The 23,562-nt window shown below is 34.2% G+C and overlaps 1 protein-coding gene across 1 annotated transcript; it reads right to left on the minus strand.

Moving 5' to 3' along the window:
- Nucleotides 1-570: 570 nt before the first annotated feature.
- On the minus strand, nt 571-20,243 carry LOC139902624 (uncharacterized). Its single transcript, XM_071885232.1, has 11 exons — nt 20,075-20,243; nt 19,751-19,987; nt 18,876-19,320; nt 17,823-18,763; nt 17,199-17,739; nt 16,455-17,113; nt 14,714-16,293; nt 14,199-14,279; nt 13,337-13,570; nt 12,746-12,874; nt 571-647 (listed from the first exon to the last, which is right to left on the minus strand). The coding sequence occupies exons 1-11, from the start codon at nt 20,241-20,243 to the stop codon at nt 603-605; spliced, it is 5,061 nt and encodes a 1,686-aa protein (XP_071741333.1). The 3' UTR covers nt 571-602.
- Between the last annotated feature and the right edge of the window lie 3,319 nt (nt 20,244-23,562).

Below are 23,562 nucleotides of genomic sequence, written 5' to 3' on the forward strand. Positions count from 1 at the left end.
CGTCGGTGTATTTTCAAGTTGAAGTACTTGTATATTTCTATATGGATGGGACAAGATAATCGCTTTTTATTTGAAGTTATATTCGAATAGAATTGTTGGGACACAAGTCCCTTAACTACTCACACTTAACTTCAAAATTATAAACTAAATAAAACTTGTAGAAGAAAAATAATAAAAAGATGCAAAGAACATATATGACTACATTGTGATTTTCTGTCACTTTATTCACATCAGTTATTGGCTTTATATATAGCCAAGTATTAGCTTAAAAATATCACCCATTTCCTCTACAACCTAAAGAAATGGTACACTAAGCACTCCACGTACAATTCCTCAAACTATCCTTCAAATTCGGTTAAGTCTTAGCAATTCCAATGATAAAATCGACCGACCAAAACTAATATTTAATTAATAGTAGCTAACATATAACAAATATAATAACCAAAGTATTAACCCCAAATTTGTAACACAACTATTAATCGTAACATAACCAATTAATCCAACAAGAATTAGATATAGATTGGATGGATTATTATTGGAAACTTTTAATTGCTTTAATTGTTTTTGACACCTAATTAAACTGCTACTTATTCACATCACTTTCATTTCGAATATTTCTTGGTTGGGACAGAGATTGCTACAGTTTCCTGAAAAACAAACACAAATATACAGTACATGAAGTGTAGGAGGAGGCATGAAGAAAAAACAAAACTCAAATAGCATCTTTTATGGTTTGATCTTCGACCTCCAAGTCTCCAACTCTTCAATACTTGTCTAGATGTCGTTACACCACTTTCACAACGGTTGGTGGCTTACTATAGATATTTACTGGTTGAGAATTTAACGTGAGATGCATTGATTCCATACATGTGCGCGAGTCACATGTGATTTACTGCTAATTCCTGACGTTCGTCAGGCCGAACACAATCAATACCCAAGATCCATACCTCAGGAGATGCACGACCATAATATTATCCGCTTTGACATCCCACGAGGTCACCCTTCCTAGTACTACTTCCGCTCGAGCACACTTAACTGCAGAGTTCTCACAGGATCAGTTATGTTTGTAGCCTCAAAACGCGTTGTGGTAACAAAGAAATTACCTTATGGAGAAAAAGAGATAGAGAGACGGAATGAGAAAAGATGACCGTGAAAAAACGAGCAAGTGGGAGGAATAAGAAGACACAAACACTGTTAAAAGGAAGGGAGGATGCTAAGCCAAAATGAGAAAGGTATAGGTCGTAGCTGACCAAATCGTCAGCTAATACCAACAACGAATGAAAACTACAAAAAAATATCAAACCGGTGACTGATCAATAAAACAACCACCATCACAGGACAAGGTCACCGTCGACATCAAAATACCAGTGATAGACCACCGAAGTATTTGCGATTTGACGATGGTGACCATACATGAGGCCATAAAAGCAAAAACAAAGCAAGAAGAAGAACAAAAATATAATGAGGCGGAAAACACGAAAAATATAAGAAAAACAAAGAGATGACCCCACCACCAACAAGATATCGATGGTGATTAAAGGGAAAAAACTAAGCGAGATGGAGAAGTTTGAATTCTAAGTAGGTATGAGTTTTTTGTACGGAGGTGAGGTGAAAATGAACCAAAAAACTGTTGAATAGTTCCTTAGTAAGGAATATTATGAATCTCATGTGCTCATCGATCCCTAATTTCCATCCACAATTGATATATATATATATATATATATATATATGGAGATGATCCTTGAAAATTTAAGTAGGGAGAGAACTTGGAGAACCTATTTATACGTAGGGATATTTTTTACATTTTATTATTAATTTTAAGTGTCCGTTTTTATTTAAATAAAAGAACACATAGTTCTATGGGTTCTCTCAAATCAAAAGTTCTTCAAGGATCCTTTCAATATATATATATATATATATATATATATATATATATATATATATATATATATATATATATATATATATATATATATATATATATATATATATATATATATATATATATATTTGAGAGATCTAATAAGAACTTTTTAGTAGAGAGAACCATGAAAACTTTTAAGGTCCAATCAAAAATGGACGGGTCGAATACTTTTGAAGTTGGCTGAACGAAAAATGAAATCACGTTTTTGTTTTACAAAATTCTGAAGTCGAACAAAAAAAGCTGAAGTCGAACACAAAAAGCTAAAGTCGAACAAAAATATCGTTTTTGTTCTACACTTTTGTTCTACAAGTTTGAATTTGAACAAAAAAGACAGAAGACGGACAAAAATGGCTGAAGTCGAACAAAAAAAAATCTTTATTCCACACTTTTTGAAGTCGAACAAAAATGGCTTAAAATCGGACAAAAATAGCTGAAGTCGGACAAAAATGACCGAACTCTAACAAAAACGGCTAAAGTTGAACAAAAAAATCATTGTTCTACATTTCTCGAAGTCTAGTAAAAATGGCTGAAGTGGAACAAAAATGGTTGAAATCGATTAAAAACGATATTCTCAGAGTTCTCTTCAAATTAAAGCTCTCATTGGATCCTCACACACACACACACACACACACATAAACCAAAAAGGTTTTTTCTAACGTGTCATTTTGTGATTAATTTGAATTAATTAATTATATATATATATATATATATATATATATATATATATATATATATATATATATATATATATATATATATATATATATATATATACATATACATGAACTGCAAATTAAATTGTTTGCATGAATTTTTACACATCCGTGCAACGCACGAGCTCAAAAAACTTATATATATATATATATATATATATATATATATATATATATATATATATATATATATATATATATATATATATATAGGGAAGATCAAGAGATAAGTGGTATTTTTGGGATAAAGAGATAAGTAAAATGAGATTTTTATATCTTTTACATTAGAGCTCCAATTTAAAAAAAAATTTCCGTGATTAACTGACATTGTGTAGACTCATAAATTATTATTATTATTATTTTGAATAGGAGCTTAAAATGCATGTGATGTATGTTAATGTGTTTTGAGGTTTTTTTGAGTTTTTTTTTTTAAGATTTAGCCCGATTTAGAGTTTAGGGTTTAGGGGTTAGGGTTTGGGGTTTTCGGGTTTACTCTGTAAACCCTCAACCCTAAACCCTAACCCCATAAACACTAACCACTAAACCCTAAACTCTAAACCGTTCGTATTAAAAACTCGTTCTAAAACCCTAATTTCTAAACCCTAATTACTAAACCCTAAACACTGTTTTTTATAATTAAAAGTCATTTTTTCTTTATTTTTTGTTAAGATACATCTGATGCATGAAAAACAGTTAACATGCATCAAACAGCGGATAATATGCATAAGATGCATCGTAACGATTGAGAAAAAAATTTATTTTTTTCTGAATCTAAACAATGAAAATAGATACCAGCAATTTTTTATTTTTATTTTTTAAATCGGAGCTGTAGAACTAAAGATATAAAAATCACAAAATCATTTATCCACTTATCCCACCAAGTATCACTTAGCGCTTGATCTTTGCCATATATATATATATATATATATATATATATATATATATATATATATATATATATATATATATATATATATATATATATATATATATATATATATATATATATATATATATACTAGGTTTTTGAGCCCGTGCGTTGCACGGGTGTGTAAAAAACCGTGCATAAAATGTAATTTGCAGTTCATATTGGTATGTAAATATCGATACTAAAAAAATAGGAAAAGTATAAGAATTATTTAATAGCCCGTGGTGTTGACAAATTTAAAAATTCTTTTGAGTTTAAGAGCCTGTGGTGTTGACAAATTTTAAAAATTCCTTTTGAGGTTAAGAGCCCGTGATGTTGATGAATTGTAAAGGTTCTTTTGAGTTTAAGAGCCTGTGATATTTGTAATTTTTAAAGGTGCTTTTGGATTGTGTTAGTAACTTAATGTCTACAATTTTGTGTGTTGCACGGGTGTGTAAAAAACTGTGCATAAAATGTAATTTGCAGTTCATATTAGTATGTAAATATCAATACTAAAAAATAGGAAAAGTATAAGAATTATTTAAGAGCCCGTGGTGTAGACAAATTTAAAAATTCTTTTGAGTTTAAGAGCCTGTGGTGTTGACAAATTTTAAAAATTTCTTTTGAGGTTAAGAGCCCGTGATGTTGATGAATTGTAAAGGTTCTTTTGAGTTTAAGAGCCTGTGATATTGGCAATTTTTAAAAGTGCTTTTGGATTGTGTTAGTAACTTAATGTCTACAATTTTGTGTGTTGCACGGGTGTGTAAAAAACCGTGCATAAAATGTAATTTGCAGTTCATATTGGTATGTAAATATCAATACTAAAAAAATAGGAAAAGTATAAAAATTATTTAAGAGCCCGCGGTGTTGACAAATTTAAAAATTCTTTTGAGTTTAAGAGCCTGTGGTGTTGACAAATTTTAAAAATTCCTTTTGAGGTTAAGAGTCCGTGATGTTGATGAATTGTAAAGGTTCTTTTGAGTTTAAGAGCATCTGATATTGACAATTTTTAAAAGTGCTTTTGGATTGTGTTAGTAACTTAATGTCTACAATTTTTTTCTCACCATTAATATCTTTTTAATATATAAATTATATACTATGTAATATTTAGAGTCCATTGAAAATTTGTCATCAAACGTAACATTAGTAAAATATAAGTTATATTATTTTAGAATTATTATATGCAAATTATTTATTTTTTTGAATAAAAGTGTAACCCGTGAGTTTAATTTTAGAAAAATTGTTAGTTATTTCAGCGAAATAATGGTACTCGGAAGAGTCGTCATGTATAATTAATATTATAATAATTATATTTGCGTGTTTATAAATATTTTAAGGACTAAAACTCTAAACTCAAATAATGTTGAAATTATAATTAAATACAGGAAGAAAAATCATGTTCAAATAATGGTTACTCAAAAACATAAAAGTAAAAATATACGAAGTAAATAATAAATCCGTAAATGATAGTTGAATTTAATTTTAGAACACGAATTGTTAATATTAGTTCCTGGGATTTTTGATGCTATCTTGGCATCATTTTTTGTGTATTGTAAATTCTCGAGTGGCTATGTTTCATTTGTAAAGCCGTGATTTCGTTTACGGAGTAATATTATTTATTATATAATAATTATAATTATATATATTATATATAGATATATGTATAGATATATATATCCATAAATAACTTTCAACCACAATCAAGAATAACTTTTTCTTTTATATATATATATATATATATATATATATATATATATATATATATATATATATAGATAGATAGATAGATAGATATATTTTATATATTATGTTTAAATTAAACAATTTTATTGATTGGTTCAATCATGCGATATATTGTCATATACTAAGATATACAAAGATTAAAGCATACATTAAATGATAATTAAACTAAAGTTTACCCTTACAAATATATTGCTTTTTTTTTTTTTTTTTTTTTTTATGTTCGGTAGTTGTTTTGATTTCGTCATGATGTATTTTTGGACTTCTTTTTTCGAGTTGAAGTTTTCCTTTTCAGTTATATAAGTTTTAGTTATTATGCCAAAAAAATAAATTAGGATTTTTATTTCATGTCCTTTTGAACCGGAACTTTACTCTTATTAAAATAAGAGCTTTTCAGTTATTTATATTATATAGTCATAAATAATATGGTTAAATTCTAAATTTAAATTTATGTACGAATATGTTGTAACTAAAGTCGGTTAAAAGTAGTTATTTATGAATAGTCGATAATTATTATCAATATACAAATAATTTGTGCATGTATAATTTTGTAAAGATAGTTCTTAGAGCAAACTTTAGATAATTATTTTATAAATAGAATTAGATATTAGTTTTCAACATAAAGAGATTTTATCGTCTCTTTAGCGTTCTATAAAATCTTTGAGATTAGTTACTTTCTATATGTGTATAAAAAAGAAATATATATACTTTAAACAACTAACTATAACTATAACTATAACTACTTATTAGTGAAATGACCCGTGAAACCACGAATTTGTTTAAACGAAACAGTTTAACGATATGTTTTAGGTATTAAGTGAATGTAAATGTTAAAGTCATTTAATTTAATGACCCGTGGAATCACGGATTACGACTAAGAAACTTGTCGTTATTTTTACTGATGATGTGCGGAGCCCATCGGGCCGAGTAATTGGGCTTGGTCCATGGGCCGCGGTCAAGTCTTCCTCCTAAACCCTAATTCCATCTTATAAATAGAGGGGTAGTCTAAGCAATTAGGGTACCCAATGGGGACACATTCTCACTAGGGTTTTTACCTACCACCCTTGGTAGGGTTTTTCCCTTCGCCGCCAATCGGAGCGCCGTCCATCGGCCGGCGGTCAGCCCTTAGCCACCCTCCCGAGATCATCATCTCGGATAGGGTTATCACGGTAACCGGACCGGAGGTTAACGCCGCTGAACTAATAAAACCCTCCTCTATTGCACTCAAGCGTGTTTCTATCCTAGGCGGAAATATACTTGATCAAGTGGTGCTTTCATTGAGAGATACAACATATCTTGTATTCCTTCTATCAACCAAACGGCTGTAAGTTTTTAATATTTATTTCATTATGTTAAAAATCTAGAAAACAAATGTTAGTATGTAATATGGTTCGCGGTTATCGATCAACCATATCACATGATATTTTAGATTCAAAATATAATGGGTTACTGAAAATAAATATGGGGATCTTGTCATGGGTTTTGTGATCCAAATCGTATGCATACGAGTTTAAAGCATTTTCCAAAGATCCCATGTTAAAAGCTATTTGCAATATTACCCCATGTAATACAATATGATTTGCAAGTTTCATGAACTTCACAAATCTTGTCTTTCGGAAAACTTTACATTTAAACGTGGAAACAACCACTTCTAAAATCAAATCGCTTCTAAAATTGGCCGAACACGAAATCATCTATTTGTTATCTTCACTCCCGGCTAAACATGATTGACAGTCGGAATCAGTAATTTTAGGCTGACGACTAAAGGTGGATGTTGTGTTGCGTCGGTGTTCGTGTTACGACGATAAAACGTGTGGGCACGGAAAGATCCGTAAACATGTATTCTCGATAAGTATACGGTTAAAGGTATACGCGCTGCATCGCCGGCGGAGAATACGCATATTCGCCGAATGAATTGGATATTCCCGGATATTCATGACATCAAAGGTGCACGTGGCTTTGACGTTATTAGACGCGTTTTGTCAAGTGGTTTTATATCCCATAATGGATATGCACGACATAATTAATTATCTAGTTATAATATATGGTTGATTTTTGTGCATACGAAAGGAAAAGTTGTTTTGTTTCCAAATTTTAAGCGTATTGTTATACGTAACTACGGAATTCAAATTTTATTTGATTCTATTGTTAATCAGAGAAAGGTTCTGGAACATGTCACAATTTTCGTTACAGATCAAATTAAATATCACCATTAATTTAAATACTTCTTTCGCTAAGCTCATTATGCTATACTATTCGGCGAAGCTTTATTTGCGAAGATTAATTTGCCATAGCCAAGTTTTTTCGTGCGTTGCGCAACACTTTCGTTGTGTTGTGCGCACTTTACATTTGCACCATGGCGGCTCCGCATAAGTCCATGGTTGCAAGTTTTTTCGTGCGTTGCGCAACACTTTCGTTGTGTTGCGCGCACTTTACATTTGCACCATGGCGGCTCCGCATAAGTCCATGGTTGCAAGTTTTTTCGTGCGTCGCGCAACACTTTCGTTGTGTTGCGCGCACTTTACATTTGCACCATGGCGGCTCCGCATAAGTCCATGGTTGCAAGTTTTTTCGTGCGTCGCGCAACACTTTCGTTGTGTTGCGCGCACTTTACATTTGCACCATGGCGGCTCTGCATAAGTCCATGGTTGCAAGTTTTTTCGTGCGTCGCGCAACACTTTCGTTGTGTTGCGCGCACTTTACATTTGCACCATGGCGGCTCCGCATAAGTCCATGGCTGCAAGTTTTTTCTCGCGTCGCGCAACACTTTCGTTGTGTTGCGCGCACTTTACATTTGCACCATGGCGGCTCCGCGTAAGTCCATAGTCGTAAGATTTTTTGTAATTGCGCAACGCTTTACACGTTGCGCGCACTTTTCCTTTGCACCAGGGCGGCTTCGCATAAGTCCATGGTCGCAAGTTTTTATGTGCGTTGCTCAACACTTTGCATGTGTTGCGCGCACTTTTCCTTTGCACCATGATGGCTCCACGTAAGGCCATGGTTGCATGATTTTTTGTGCATTCCGAAACACTTTGAATGTGTTGTGCGCACTTCGCATTTGCACCATGGTGGCTCCGCGTAAGGCCATGGTTGCAGTTTATGTGTTTTGCATAGTTTCTTTTGGGCACTATGCCTTATACATTTCCATTACTTTACAATGGTAAATCGTAGAATTTTAATTCTTTTTCCATACACGTTCATCGCTCCCAAAGGTGGTGTCAACTTAATGTTGGATTTCAACACCACAAAATACTTTCGTAGTATTGAAATGGGGGCTAACATTGTGCTAGGTTAGTAGTGGGAAAGATGTGTTCCGTTGTCATATGCGACCGTACAACTTATTTTTGGTGGCCAGTTGCACAATATGTGTTCTTAGGAATATCTCCCCTTTGGGAGGAGCATCATTATGCCTCTATATAACACCGGGTCACTCCCGTTTCATGTTTCGTTGTGTTGTCATTGACTATACTAGTTTGTCGGAACTGACGCACTTCATTACCTTCTTTATGGTAAAGGCATAGAGTCATGACGCAAATATTCCGCAACACGCTTCAACAATACATGGTATCTTTCCATACTACTTTTACACATTGAGTGTCACTTATGGCATTAATCTCGCATAGCACCATTCGCTCTTCTAGCGACTCTATTATATGTTGTACATGCATAGATCAACTTACATTGCGCCATGGTGGCCTCGCATAAGCCCATGTCTGCAGTTTTACTTCGCGCACCTTGCATAGTTCTTTGAGCGGTTATTTGTGCAGGGTCTTTTGCATAACGCAATGCGCGGTCTTTTCTATGCCCCTTTTGCGCTCCCATTCGAGCGCAGTTCTTTATGCAATGCTTTGCGCAGTTCTTTTCTATTAGAATTTCCATGCGCGTTTCTGTATCACCCTTTTGAAGGTGGTGTCAACTTAATGATGGATTTCAACGCCACTAAATACTTAGTAGTATTGAAATGGGGGCTACCATGATATATGGCTTCAACTGAGTGGGATGATTTGTTTCCTTTGGCGACGATCCTTAGTCGAAAACACTTTTACGCATTTTACATTGCGCTATGGCGACTCCGTGTAAGCCCATAGCCGCAGTTTATTCATGCGACGTGCAACACGTTGCATATGTGTTGCACACTTAGCTTTGCACCATGGCGGCTCTGCATAAGCCCATGGCTACATTTCATTTGTGCATTTCGCATGTTGCTTAAAACCATGGTGGCTTTGCATAATTCCATGGCTGCACGTCATTTAGCATGCGACGACGTTAAAGGGATGTAATAGAGCTAGTTGGACTTGATCACCCGAATTAGCTTACGTTCTTTACGACCGCGATACACATCTTCATACGATTTCTCGCTTACTTCCTTGCCTACAATTGTTTTCACGATTGGTTCTCGGGTTTTAACCGTATGATTAACTATACGGGTTTTCCCGGTTTGTCACATGATTACAATCATTCGACGGAGGATGCAATGTCACGTAGATTATACTCTATCAAATCGATAATTGAGTTACGTGCACCATCATTATCATTCATTCATGCGTGGTTAAGGTTAATAGGTCAGTCTCTTACGACGGTAACCTACAACCTTCACGGGGCCATCGATCAACGAACGTCATCGATGGTGGACTTAACATTTAACCACCCCATCGATATCGTCATATCGATCTGGGTTATTCATGGTAGCCGGACCGGAGAGTTAAATTCTAAGATCCTTAAACCCCACATTACTCGCAATCCCGCTAGGATTGTCTACGAACCAATGAGTGGAATTCTGTTGTCCTCAAAATTCTATTGTTCATGGCAAGATTAAACGCTTCGCGGATATAATACCTTTCAAATGCCTATAAATCTCTTGCACATATTTTATCAAGTCTATTGTGCGGTTCCTGCCTACTTAAGGGGTGTCCTCTAGCCCCCGCGCGGCAGAAGCCTGTTTGGTTACAAGGCTAGAATATAACGACAGGTGAAGGGAATTGGGTTTCCCCTAGCCAAGCGCCACACAGACTAGAAGGCTGCCAAGTCGACTTAAAATACGAGCATTGGTTTGCTTGTGCATATTAAATTATCCTAAGTATTGGTTTACTTGGGGAAACTCTTAAGTATAAAAACATTGGTTTGTTTTTAGTTAGCATTGTCTTACCACACAACTAAGTGCACCCCTAGTACGTGACAGAGCAAATGATGCTGTAACTTATGAGTATAAAATTTTTTCTTGCGGACTCGCACACGCGCTTTTTGTTAAAATATTGGTTTATTTTACACAGCGCCCGAAATTGTGCATAAGTTTTAGTTAACTTATGCGCACATTGTGTGAATTGTCTTAATTCGCGATGATAGGCAATTACAATCAAATGCATAAATGTCCATGATTACGCTGCGTAAGCGCATGGTTACTTGATACCCCTCACAAATGTGGTAGGGATGCCTCAATATGACTATGAGATCGGACTCCGCGAGTCTGAGATGCCTTGTATACAACTACAAGTTCCGATCAACTAGTTGTTTCAGGATGTCATTTTGACGTGGTCTTATTTATAGTTCGACATGACATGTTTTCACATTTCATACCGAACTGGGGGGAGTGATGGTATACTATCAGTATCCCTTCAGTTTTGTTTTTGCTACATCGCTGCTTTGTGTATTGCGGATGGTAGTGGAAGTTAGCATGCTCACATCGTTGCATTGCGTTAAGCGCAAGGATGCATCGCGAGTGGTTGTGGGTAACATGCATGTGTCACATTTGGTCGTATCACGCATGATTGCAATGCACGGGGCTGTGTCGCGCATAATTATGATGTGTGGGCCGTACTGTGCAGGGTTCCACCCTGCGGATTCTCGCTCACCTCATGACTGCATGGCATGCGGAATTATTACATCGCGTCATCACTTTACTATGTGGATTCGTTATGCATTGGACTTTATAGTCGGTGCGGGTTATGTGATGAGTTATTTGCAGTGGCACATTTATAACTTCGATATGACATTAATATGTCACACCGAACTTGGGGGACTTGATGATGTGCGGAGCCCATCGGGCCGAGTAATTGGGCTTGGCCCATGGGCCGCGGTCAAGTCTTCCTCCTAAACCCTAATTCCCTCTTATAAATAGAGGGGTAGTCTAAGCAATTAGGGTATCCAATGGGGACACATTCTCACTAGGGTTTTTACCTACCACCCTTGGTAGGGTTTTTCCCTTCGCCGCCAATCGGAGCGCCGTTCATCGGCCGGCGGTCAGCCCTTAGCCACCCTCCCGAGATCATCATCTCGGATAGGGTTATCACGGTAACCGGACCAGAGGTTAACGCCGCTGAACTAATAAAACCCTCCTCTATTGCACTCAAGCGTGTTTCTATCCTAGGCAGAAATATACTTGATCATTTACAAACATATTGATGATGTACTTAACTTGTCAGAATAAATGAACTACATTCAATCTCTCACCACCCTCTTTCAATTTTCATAACAATTACTGTTTTCCTTGTCATAAAAACCTACATTACAATTTTTTTTATTAAGACATGTAGTTCGGATACATATGTAAAGTAATTAATCTCGTAAAGAGAACTTATATTTAAATAATAATAATAATAATAATAATAATAATAATAATAATAATAATAATAATAATAATAATAATAATAATAATATAATTATTATAATAAATAATAATAATAATAATTAAGTTTGCTTAAAAATTAAGTATTTATATTTTTACTAATAATAATTAGTAATAAATTTTTTAAAACTTAAAATACAATTATTATATGAAGGTTGTACAATATGCTTCAAAGTTTGTACATGTGTTCATGGGATGTTTTATAAAAGATTGTACAATTTATTAAAAAGTTTGTACATATGATCATGGGGTATTTATATATATTTTGGTTATTTATTTGTTTTGATTTTTTATCATATTTTAATTAGAATTAATTTTATAATATAATTAATATATAGAATAATAATAACATCATTATTATGAAAATTAAAAGGTAATTAATGAAATGATGAAATCATTATTTTAGAGATTATACAATTATTATATGAAAGTTGTACAATATGATTCAAAGTTTGTACATGCGTTCATGGAATATTTTATAAAAGATTGTACAATTTGTTAAAAAGTTTGTACATATGATCATGGAGGTTTTTATATATATTTTGGTTATCTATTTGTTTTGATTTTTTATCATTTTTTAATTTGAATTAATTTTATAATATAATTAATATATAAAATAATAATGACATCATTATTATGAAAATTAAAAGGTCATTAATGAAATGATGAAATCATTATTTTAGAGATTTATATGAATATATAGATATAGATATAGATATAGATATAGATATAGATATATAGTTATGTAAAAACACTACGAAAAATTCTCTTTAATTAATTATTAATTAACTCTATATATAATAAAAATAATTTAGAAAATTAATGGAAGATCGGTTAACCTTGAGCCACAAATGGGTTGATCTTTTAAATCCGGTAGCAAACACAATTACATCGAACCCATAACATTTTCCGTTTTCAAAAACAACTTCATTCCCTCCGCCTTTTATACTCGTCAACCTTGGCAAAACCTATATATTTATCACATCGTATAAATACCAATAATCTTTTTTATACAAAAAAATGTGCATATAACGCGGGATTGGATCACTACAACATTTGTTCGCATCTAGACCCGTTTGTAGTTCTAATTATGAATATATAGGCCGGTTTGGAGGTCTAACTGAGAATATATTGAGGTCTAAATGTCTAATTAAGAAAGTAATATGCTTAATTAAGTATATATAGACCGATTTTAAGGTCTAATTAACAATAATTAAATATATGTAGACCGATTTAAAGGTTTAATTAAGATTACACGTGCACCAGATTAATAATTTCAAAGACCGGTTAGACTTGCTCTATGTAGACATGTTAAAAAACATGTCTAGATAGCATTTTCATTACATCAGCTTAATGTTTTAAGTAGTCATGGCGATATTATTGTTGACTTATAACATGTTCGTTTGATTGAGAAAATCGATCGATCGAACCTGAATCTCGCCTGACTTGATCTTTTCAAATGCACCCATGTCGATGACCGGGTACTTGCCATCTCTTACTTTGATGAAAAATGGTCCTTCTTTCGGCCTTTCAATCCCATACTTGCTTAAATCTCCATACATTAACTTGCTATGCCACACCAAGAATGAGTCCACCAAATTTAGTGGTATTTTCTTCAGGAACTTTAGTCCAAAATTTGCAGCCCATCTTGAAATTATATGAATCTACAATACCAATATCATATGCTTATTAACTTTAAAGAACACACATGGTGTTGCTAATTACAAGACGTTGTTGGTTATTATAAGTAAACATTGAATTTGTATTCTTAAAAAGTTAAACGTGTAATTTAATATATACTCCGTATGTTATACGTAGTATGTTATTTATGGTACTACCAACAATATCCTCGTTTGCCTTTCAAAAAAAAAACAATATCCTCGTTATTCCGTTGACTTTTTTTTTTTACAACAAACACACACTCTTCTGATATAGCGAGGCTGGAAACTCTTTGTTTCACTCCATTGACTTACAAATGAATAAATAAATGCAATCATTAAATACCGAAAAATCTCATATATGCAATCATATATTCGTTACACATACCAATACATCCCTTAAATATATGCAACTAGGTTTTGAGCATGTGCAATGCACGGCTACTCATAAACGTCATGTACATATGATTTGGATAACTAAATATTGATAAAGAAATACATATGAATGATATGGATCACAACCGGAGGCACATTTAGACTAAAATGGAGCATTTATAAACCAAAATGGTAAAAAAGGAAAATGAGCTAAAAACGAATGTACATAGTTTCCATAGATAAAAATACACAAGTTAACCATAAGCTTGATATGGTCTCGTTCTTTAAGCATGATATGGTCTCGTTGTAAACAGCCTAAAACCTCGTGTGTATCTCTTAGCTGCAACATGAACATGACTAAATAATCATTAAAACAAATAAGAAAACCACATACAGCCTATTATCAGCCATCAATAGTATCGGATTGTTCTTGCTTCATAACCATCATTGTAAGAAAATCAAATCACGTCACACATATTAGAAAATGACAAAATACATTTTTAATCATATACTAATTATTTATTTAATAGTAGAAGTTAAAATGCTTATGGGAGTCAACAAAGTTAACCATTTTTTTAACAGAACAATGTCACTAATTAAAAAAAAATTATTAATATTAATGAAAAGTAACTGAGATTAAAAGGTACCTTTGAGTTGAATGATTGGTTTGATTGTGGTGTTGACTGATTAAGTCTACAAATATTGCAAGACTTCTTTGTACACAACATTTTTGGTTGAATTTCCGAGAGTCTTATCCATGTTTACAATGAGTACCTTTAAACCGCTCTTGCTTCTAACCCTCGATAGTGCAACATACAACTGTCCATGACTGAAAACAGGTCTTTCAAGAAACAAACCAACATGACTTAGAGACTGGCCTTGGCTCTTATTAATAGTCATAGCAAAGCACACAGATAAAGGATATTGTCTTCTTTGAAACCTAAAGGGTATCCGTTTATCGGTTGGCACAATTAACATCCGTGGAACACAAGTTAATTTTCCTACATGGGTACCCGTTAAAATTTTTGCCTCTATCATTTTCTCTGTAAGCTTTGTTATCTGTAATCGTGTACCATTACATAGACCAGAAGATTGATCAACGTTGCGTAGCAGCATGACGGGAGCACCAACTTTTAAAACCAACCTATGCTTCGGAAGACCACCATACTGAATGCTGTTAAGAAATTCAGGAGTGTACAAATCGTGATTGAAAGATGCATCCAGTTCAGACTGACAAATACTGTCTGAACTTAGATAAACCATTTCTTTACCATTAAGAAATGTCATCATGTGATCGTTTATTATATTGACAACATCATGTGTTGGTGCAAGAATAGCCCTATCTTCATAATATTCCGGGTTGCCAAGATTCTGAATAAAGTTTGGATAAATAGAGGCAATAAGTGAACCAATTGGATCCTCAGCATCAGTAATTAAAACGTCATCTGGAATGTCCACATCACATTCTCCGTCATTTGTTTCACCCACTGTTCCATTCCCAATTCTTAAAATCCAATCAGCAAAAGATTTTGTTTCCTCTTCCACAACGTGATCTGTTCCTAAGCCTAGTCTCATATTAATTGTAAGCTTTAACACTTCAACATGATTCCAAATATAAGAAGAATTAAGTGAAGCACCTAGAGTGTCCTCTCTCTTGCCCTGTTGAACAACTGGTAACACTTGTCGAAAGTCTCCACCGAATACTATTACTTTTCCACCAAATGGGGTTTCCATGCTATTTGGAGTTATTGGTCGACATATATCTCGCAAAGAACGGTCAAATGCTTCAAAACAATGCTTATGTGCCATTGGTGCCTCATCCCATATAATAAGTTTTGTTTGACGTATCAACTCAGCTAAGTTGCTGCTAGGGGTAATGTGACAAAAAGAATCTTCGGTTGGGTCAATGGGTATTGCAAATCGTGAGTGAGCGGTTCGTCCACCACTTAACAGAAGTGCTGCAATTCCACTCGATGCTGTATTAAGAACAATATCACCTCTACTTCGTATAGACGCGGACAAAGTTTTCCACAAGAATGTTTTCCCGGTACCACCATAACCATACAAGAAGAATACGCCACCTTTGCCCTCGTCAATTGCATATACAATTTTTTCGTAAGCTTTTTTTTGCTCGTCGGTCAATTTTGAAAAAAGAGCTGAAAATTCATCAACTAACATGGACCTTCTATAGCATAGCTCATCAGTAATCAACGGATTTTGGGGCATGCCGGTAAAGGCTTCCACTGGATATGGCATTGTACTAAAATTCTTTAGCGTACTACAATTCCTTTGAAGTATTTTTTCAATCTCATATAAAGTAGCATTTTCAATCATCTCTGGACTAACTTCCAAACCTGCACATTAAAAGGTTTTCTTTTTAAATTATTGAAGTACAAATTGTGTGTATAAATTGTACAAAAAGAGTCAGGGTAGGTGCAAATTTACGCGACAAATAGCATACTATGTACATTCGAATTAACTAATACTTCAATAATTAGGGTAAAAAAAGATATACCTGCATTGCTAAATGTCCTTCTTTCATGACGAAGTAGATCAGCTGAAAGGTACTGAATTGTGTTTTGGTAAACAAATTCCTGCCTGCTAAGACTATTTGATAATAGTAACTGAGCAAATAGTGTTTGAACTCTGTGTCCTGAATCCCATGTGCTGGCCTCCTTAATTCCGTCTATATATTCTTGGTCATCGTCTAATAAGCCCATCTCATAGCAAGCTTGTTTAAAAGTATCATAAACCTTCCCATTTACTGTCCGAATATCTTCATATGATTTTGGACCTCTCACTTTATTCAAGAGAATTCTAAGATAGAATAATTCACCTGATGAAGGAGAGACATGATGGATACAACCGACTAAACCACTACCAATTTTCCTTCGTGTCCAAATCTTTGCATCTTGTTGCCAGCAAAACTTGGATGGGAACTCAACGTATGTGAGCTTCCTAGCTTCTTCACTTTTTTTGTTGCAGTTCATCCATTCCAAAAACATAGAATAATTGACAGACGGTTTGTTAAGAACATTATCAAGCACCTCCTCTTCATCAAAACTAACAGATTGTTCACCTTGCAGGTGAAAAGGTAGTCTCGTAACTGCCGGTGTCCTCTTATGTATATCAAAAGCAAACATCTGCCATACGGCCTCACAAGCTGATACATATCTACATCGATAGTAGTTTGTTAGACAATATATAATATAATAAGTGGTAAACAATTTTTATTTTTGGAAAAATAAAAGACAAGTACCTGCAGTCATAGTACTGTTTGATTTCGTCCGTTTCAGAATCACATACTTCAGCTGTGACCCGGTCATTGCCTTTGTTAATGTACTTGAACAGATATCTGATGGAACCGACTTGATTGCACCACTCAACATTTAAATGAGCTTGATACCTTTTTAAAAGATACGGATTGTACGGGACGACGTGTCTATTATCCAAATCATGACCAAGTTTGCTGATGGTTCTTCCATCATTTCGTCGTCGGTAAATTGGATATCCTTCTTTATCTACGGACGTGTGATCTGAAAAAGGCTTCGGAAAATGTTTTGTGCATTTTTTATCATCATCCGTGCATGGACAATTTGGATTCATTTCTCCGCGTGGACCGTGCATCATTAAATCACTGATAAGTTTATACAACTCGGGATCACTATTTCTATCAGGTATTTCCGCACAAATGAATGAGTCCACATCTTCAGGATTAGGCATCTTGTCTTTTTGATGGAGGAAAAGACAAATATGAACTTGCGGCAAACCACGTTTTTGAAATTCAACCGTATAGACATCTGCAATTGGAGAATAACAAATGATAATGTATTAAAAAAAATATAGTATATACTAAAAATTGTGTCAAAAAAAAATATATTACCTGCTACGACCTTTCCAAAAAGTTTGTTATGCTTCAAATCATGCATAAGCCTATCGAGCTTGATCTTGAAGATTCTTGCTAATAAAACAGGGTTGTCTTCCGCTTTCATATTAGTACCTTTCAATTCCCTTGTAATTTCGGGCCACTTAGGATTACAAGTGAAGGTGAGGAAAAGATCTGGATAACCAAACGTTCTACAAAAAGCCATTGCATCACGGTAATTTTCCACCATATACCTTGCACTTCCCGTAAATGAAGAAGGTAGCTTGTAGTATGGGTTACCTAACATACTGGTATCACTGTTGCCAAGATTTGCATGATTGTTTAAGCTGCTCAATGAATCACATCGCATAATATGTTGATTGTTGCGTATGTAGGAGATTCGTTCGGATTCAACCATTGTGTAGGCATCTACCAAAAACTGTTGATATAGTTTCTTAGCATTGTGTAAAAGGGATGGCTCTCGTCTCTCTTGAATTTTATATGCAAAAAATTCTCTCATGGTAACCCTTTTTTTTTCCCTTGATGTAGATCCATCGACATCTCTATGAAAAATATCAGTTCTATAGCCATCTTCACCATATGCAAATATTAGTGGATACTGTAGACCGAGATATTGCGGATGTAATTCACTGATACGTTTTAAGCCCTCTTCATGGCTGTCGATTATTATGTCGCGTTCATCAAAAGACATGTCTATATCTCCAACAATTAAAGCAGCAATCTCGTCAGCTGGTGGTAGATTGTAGGTTCGACCATCTTTACCCCTTCTGCCTTTTAACCTAAGCTTAAACTCAACATTTGGGTTAGTCTCATAAGTGTCACGAGCCATTCTAAATGATTTGACGAGTTCATTGCAATCATTTAATAGCTCCATAAGTTGATTTATTAAACCTTCATCAAGCCCTGATGTCGTACTGTTTGACAGATGTGCACGAGATCTGTTTTAGCATGTCAAAATACAAAACGTAATATGACAGTATTAGTAATTTTCAATCCTAAGAAATAAGGTATTTAAATAAAATAATTTAAAGATGAATATTTGAAATTTACCCAATTGCATTCTTCCTATTCGCAGCCTCGTTGCCCGTGTCGTAAATGTATAGCTGTGAGAATTTAGGTGCTGAACCAACAACAGGGACCAAACCACCGTATCTGTGACAATTTTGACCACGTATACGGAAAGTATATGGACCTTTACCTTTGTTTATTGATGTATCAACCTTACTGCCCATAGAGGTAAACGCAAAGATCATGTTGTATTGTCGTATATTCTCAAAAAAATGTTTGCTCAATGGATGTTTATTTGTGTATAGATCAAGCAAGAGTTTTGGTGGCGGTTTATCAAATTTAGGTAGAGTAATCTTTCCCTTTAGACAACATAATGAATAAGCACTTGCAAGTCCTTTAGTCGAAATCCCACGCAAGGTCTCTTGGTACCATAACATTGCACCACAAGCGGCACACTTGTAGGTTGGATCACCATCATCATAGTATTCTGAGTTGTTTAAAAACACATATTTATAACATTATTAGTTAACGTATAAATAATAAACAGCACTTGTAAGCATATTATGTAAACAAACAATATAGAAGCAATTGTTAGTGGTGAAAATACCTGTTGATATACCGCGTGTATCATGTACGACAAACTAGGTCAGTGTTGTGTCATCGATGTTAAATGGGATTGGTTGGGCAGATGGGTTTACAATACGACATTGTTTACCATGTTTGGTATTTAAAAATACCGATCTACGCTTCCTTGCATCTGTATATTTTGTATATATATAACGTCAATAATAATGAATGATTAAGTAATGAAAGTAGCAACAAATAATTAAGAAAATGCAAGCATAAATTAGTTTAACCTCTACATGCAACAGTTTGCGGTGTGAATGAATTAATCCTTGATTGAACACTTATATTACTTGTTGAAGCTGATGATTGAAATCCTCCTGTCATTATAGGAGGTGTACATGGTGTTGTATTCAGAGTGTTATTTGTTGTAATACTTCTCTTCTTTCTTCTCAATTTTCGTGATGTAGTAGCTTGTGGGGTGCCAGAATTAACACTATGTGTAGTGTTTGATGAATTACTTCGTTTTTGCGAAATGATATCCTTTCGAATCCTTCTATTAAGGACAACATCAAACGTTGGTGGAACTGCTGTAATTAAAATTTGTATTAAAATGAATATAATTAAAACTTTGTATTATAGCTGCTCTATTTATAATAAATGATCAGAAGATGTACCTGTGTTAGTAATAACAACATTAATGCTATTAGTTTGAATTGAATGTACCTCCCTTATTGGACTCTGATGTCTCTGTTGGCGGTTATGTGAGCAAGAAACACTTTCGTTATTTTCCTGAATTCTCTTTCGTCCTTTCTTTTTTAACGAGTAATCTGAAATATTCTCCATTCAAATTACCTGTTGATAGAGCATCTAAATACTTGAGTACCTATATATCTGTTCAAGATGTTGTACACTATATAGTTCAATCGACTAATGTTGTTCAGAGGTGTGTAAAATATGAAAATGTGTGAGTAAGGTATGTATGTTAAATTTGAAAAGAGATATGTTTATGGGATTCTGACCAGGTACATTATAAAACCATCGATTTCAATTAAGATTTTCAATTATTTCCTGATAACATGGAAAGTAGGTCCTAAATATATGCATATTAGTTTCTTGATCAGTACAAATTTTTAACTGGTTATCTACTGTTTGCAGTGTGGGTTAAAGGCCCATTACACATCCCAAAATTGACCCACCCATATTTACTTCACACGTATGTGGAGTTCTAAGCCCAGTACTCATCTCAAATTTGTGTTTACCTCCTATTTGCAACATGGCTTAGAGGCATGCCATGATCATATACAGCTGTTTGATGTCATTGAACTATTTATCTCGAACACACACAAGCTCTTTCAGAAAGAAGTATTGCCTGAATATTTTCTGCATGATAGGTGGGGCAGAAATAAACACACAAGGATGTATTAAAATATTTAAAGTACCAAAAATACTTATGTGTTTCAAGTACTTCTTATATTTTGAAAGGTAGTGTATGCAAGTAAAATGATCTGATTTATAACTATTGCAGACCTATTAAAATGGGTTCCTCCATCTTTTAATAGAAGGATTTGGCTATCTTAATCAGTCAGATCATTTGCTTGTGATATACTAAATATATTCATAAACTATTTATCTAAATAAAACATACACAATATAGGCAAATATATAGATGAAAAGAACTTCCTGACCATGAGAAATTTTTATTAAAACAAACCAACCATAATATTCTGGGAAACACCAAACTTTATGCTAATCATAGCATAAACAATTGTCAAAATAAAAATCCAAAACATGATGAAAACATACGATGCAAATGCACCAAACTTATTGAAAAATGAAATAGAATACTGATAACCACGGTCAAGATTAGAAAAATCCATGGAAACTTTAATCCTCAACTGCCTTATTTTTGAGCAAATCCTTCTTGGTTTTCGAGGTTGAAGATCCGATAGATCCAGGGGTGGACTGCACAGCAATTTTGGTGCATTTCTTCGGAGGAGTCACAACAGTAGGCACATTCCCAGCATCTGGTACGTTATTGTCTTCTGTCACAGAGTTGTCCAGCTGCGAAAACAATGGATTAATGTGAGTAAAGGTACAAATAAAAATTTGGTATGATTTTTGGTTAAGACGTTATGAAATACCGTAGCAGAGGTATCATCAATGTCAGCATCCAAATCATCATTGTTGGGCAACATCTGATAAGCAACATTATCATTAATGTTAGTGGTGCAAATTTAAAAAATAAAAATAAAAAAAAAATTAGTGAAGTACCTGGTCAATCCCCACCACCTCCTCCAAATACTCAACCAAGTGGTTTTCATCATTTGATACCTCCTTCACGGTATAAACATGATAATTTTTCTTTAAATTATAATCACCCACCTCTATTTTGAACAAAAGTTCTTTACCAACTAACTTTTGTAGTTCCGCGGGAGTTTCTTCATCAGGAGTTATCGCTTTCTTCAGTTCATAAGCTGATGGTTTAATGAACTTGGTTACATCATCTTCAAAGATCTACAAAGACGCAGACCCAGTGTCATTGGTAACACGAATCTGTACCTTGAAACTGAGTAAGGTTTGTAAAATGCAACAGATTATTAGTTCAATAAAAAACGTAAACCAAAAATATGTTAGCAACTATGGGATGTTAGTAATGAAGGAAAGCTATTCAATAGATTAAAAGTTGATAATTATATTGTGTTACCGGAGGTTAACTTTTGGTTTAGGGCCGCATTTACGGCATTCATATTCATGACCAAGTATGTCATCGGAGTCTAAAGTCAACTCGTCCAGATCATCTGTTGCCTTCACCTTTCGTGTACACTTGAGACAGGCTACATAATACCAATCATCATCTGGTATGATTGCAGTGAATTTGGCTAATGCAATATAGTTGCCACTCTTCAATTAATGCAAAACATGTCAGTATCTATATGTATATGGGTGGATGGATGGGCAATGTTACTCATTACATTAGTTTGTTAGGTTTGATTGTTTGAATTCGTACCATACTTGGGTCCAGCTCATCGAGCCCAATTGGAGTGCATCCAGACTGCCATGTCTTGGATGCCAAGCTTGAGCAATTAAGAGCAGGAGCATATCTGTCCAAAGGGACTTCATCACCATGTACCGCAACGAACATGTGGATTATTAATAGGTTAAAAATTTAATTTTAATATACTAATAAAAAAGATTATTATCAAAAGAAATTAGTAATAACCTATTTTTGAATTCAGGAGTGATCGGGTCATCAGAGTTCAAAAACAACTGTGTGTTGTTCCAGTCAGTTGAGACTGTGTTTTGACCTACATTGTTTTAAACCATCATGTAACAACATTGTCATTTAAAAATATTTACATGACGAAAGATATATATAGTTCAATACCCAGGTATTCTTTTGTCTTTCCACACTGCATAATGACAATAATATACTGTCCTGGTTCCTTGTTGTTAATACACTCATTTAGCTGATCAGCAAACTCAGCCCAGAAAGTGCAAGGTAAAATTGTGCCACTATTAATATGCGACTGAAGTTAGTATACAGTATTGAGCTAATAATGGTTAGATACATTTTTGTTAAAAATAATGTTGATTGAATATTAATAATTAAGAAATAGTAACATACTCGATGTCTTAAAGGTCCCCTTTCATGTAGTATGTGTTTTGGCCACCCTTGGTATATGGAGTGATTTCCCCAAATCCAGATAGCTTCCCAATGACATCTATTTATGTGAATTGAAGATACATTTATTTAGAGAAGGTAATGTACTTCTCTAATTATATTAACAAATTTATAGATAAATATAGTACTAACCAACAGATACTCCAAAATCCACAGCCATGGATCTAATATCAGTAAAAGCAACAAAATTAAAACGGTTGGGTTGTCCATTCCATTCGTTCACTCTCGTGACAGTAGTGTTGAAGGTGCACGAACACAGCTGGTGCGTTAGTCAATCTAAATGGCATAACCATAAACTCGTAATGACCATAACGCGTTCTAAAAGCAGTTTTTGGAATATCATCCTCCTTTAGTCGCATTTGATGATATCCAGAACGTAAATTGATCTTCGAATAAACAGACGAGCCTTGTAGTTGATCAAATAAGTCGTCAATTCTCGGTAGTGGGTAGAGGTTCTTGATGGTAAGTTTGTTCAACTCT

The sequence above is a fragment of the Rutidosis leptorrhynchoides genome, chromosome 3 (genome assembly GCF_046630445.1).
Source record: "Rutidosis leptorrhynchoides isolate AG116_Rl617_1_P2 chromosome 3, CSIRO_AGI_Rlap_v1, whole genome shotgun sequence".
In the NCBI taxonomy this organism is placed as follows: domain Eukaryota; kingdom Viridiplantae; phylum Streptophyta; class Magnoliopsida; order Asterales; family Asteraceae; genus Rutidosis; species Rutidosis leptorrhynchoides.

What these genes read in the sequence shown, in the direction of transcription:
- LOC139902624 (XM_071885232.1), bottom strand. Translation starts at nt 20,243, where the DNA reads ATGGAGAATATTTCAGATTACTCGTTAAAAAAGAAAGGACGAAAGAGA. An exon ending in TCAATCATCAGCTTCAACAA is followed by an intron (nt 19,321 to 19,750) that starts GTAATATAAGTG and finishes TAAACAACTCAG; the next exon opens with AATACTATGATGATGGTGAT. An exon ending in TCAAGTCAGGCGAGATTCAG is followed by an intron (nt 12,875 to 13,336) that starts GTTCGATCGATC and finishes ATAAATATATAG; the next exon opens with GTTTTGCCAAGGTTGACGAG.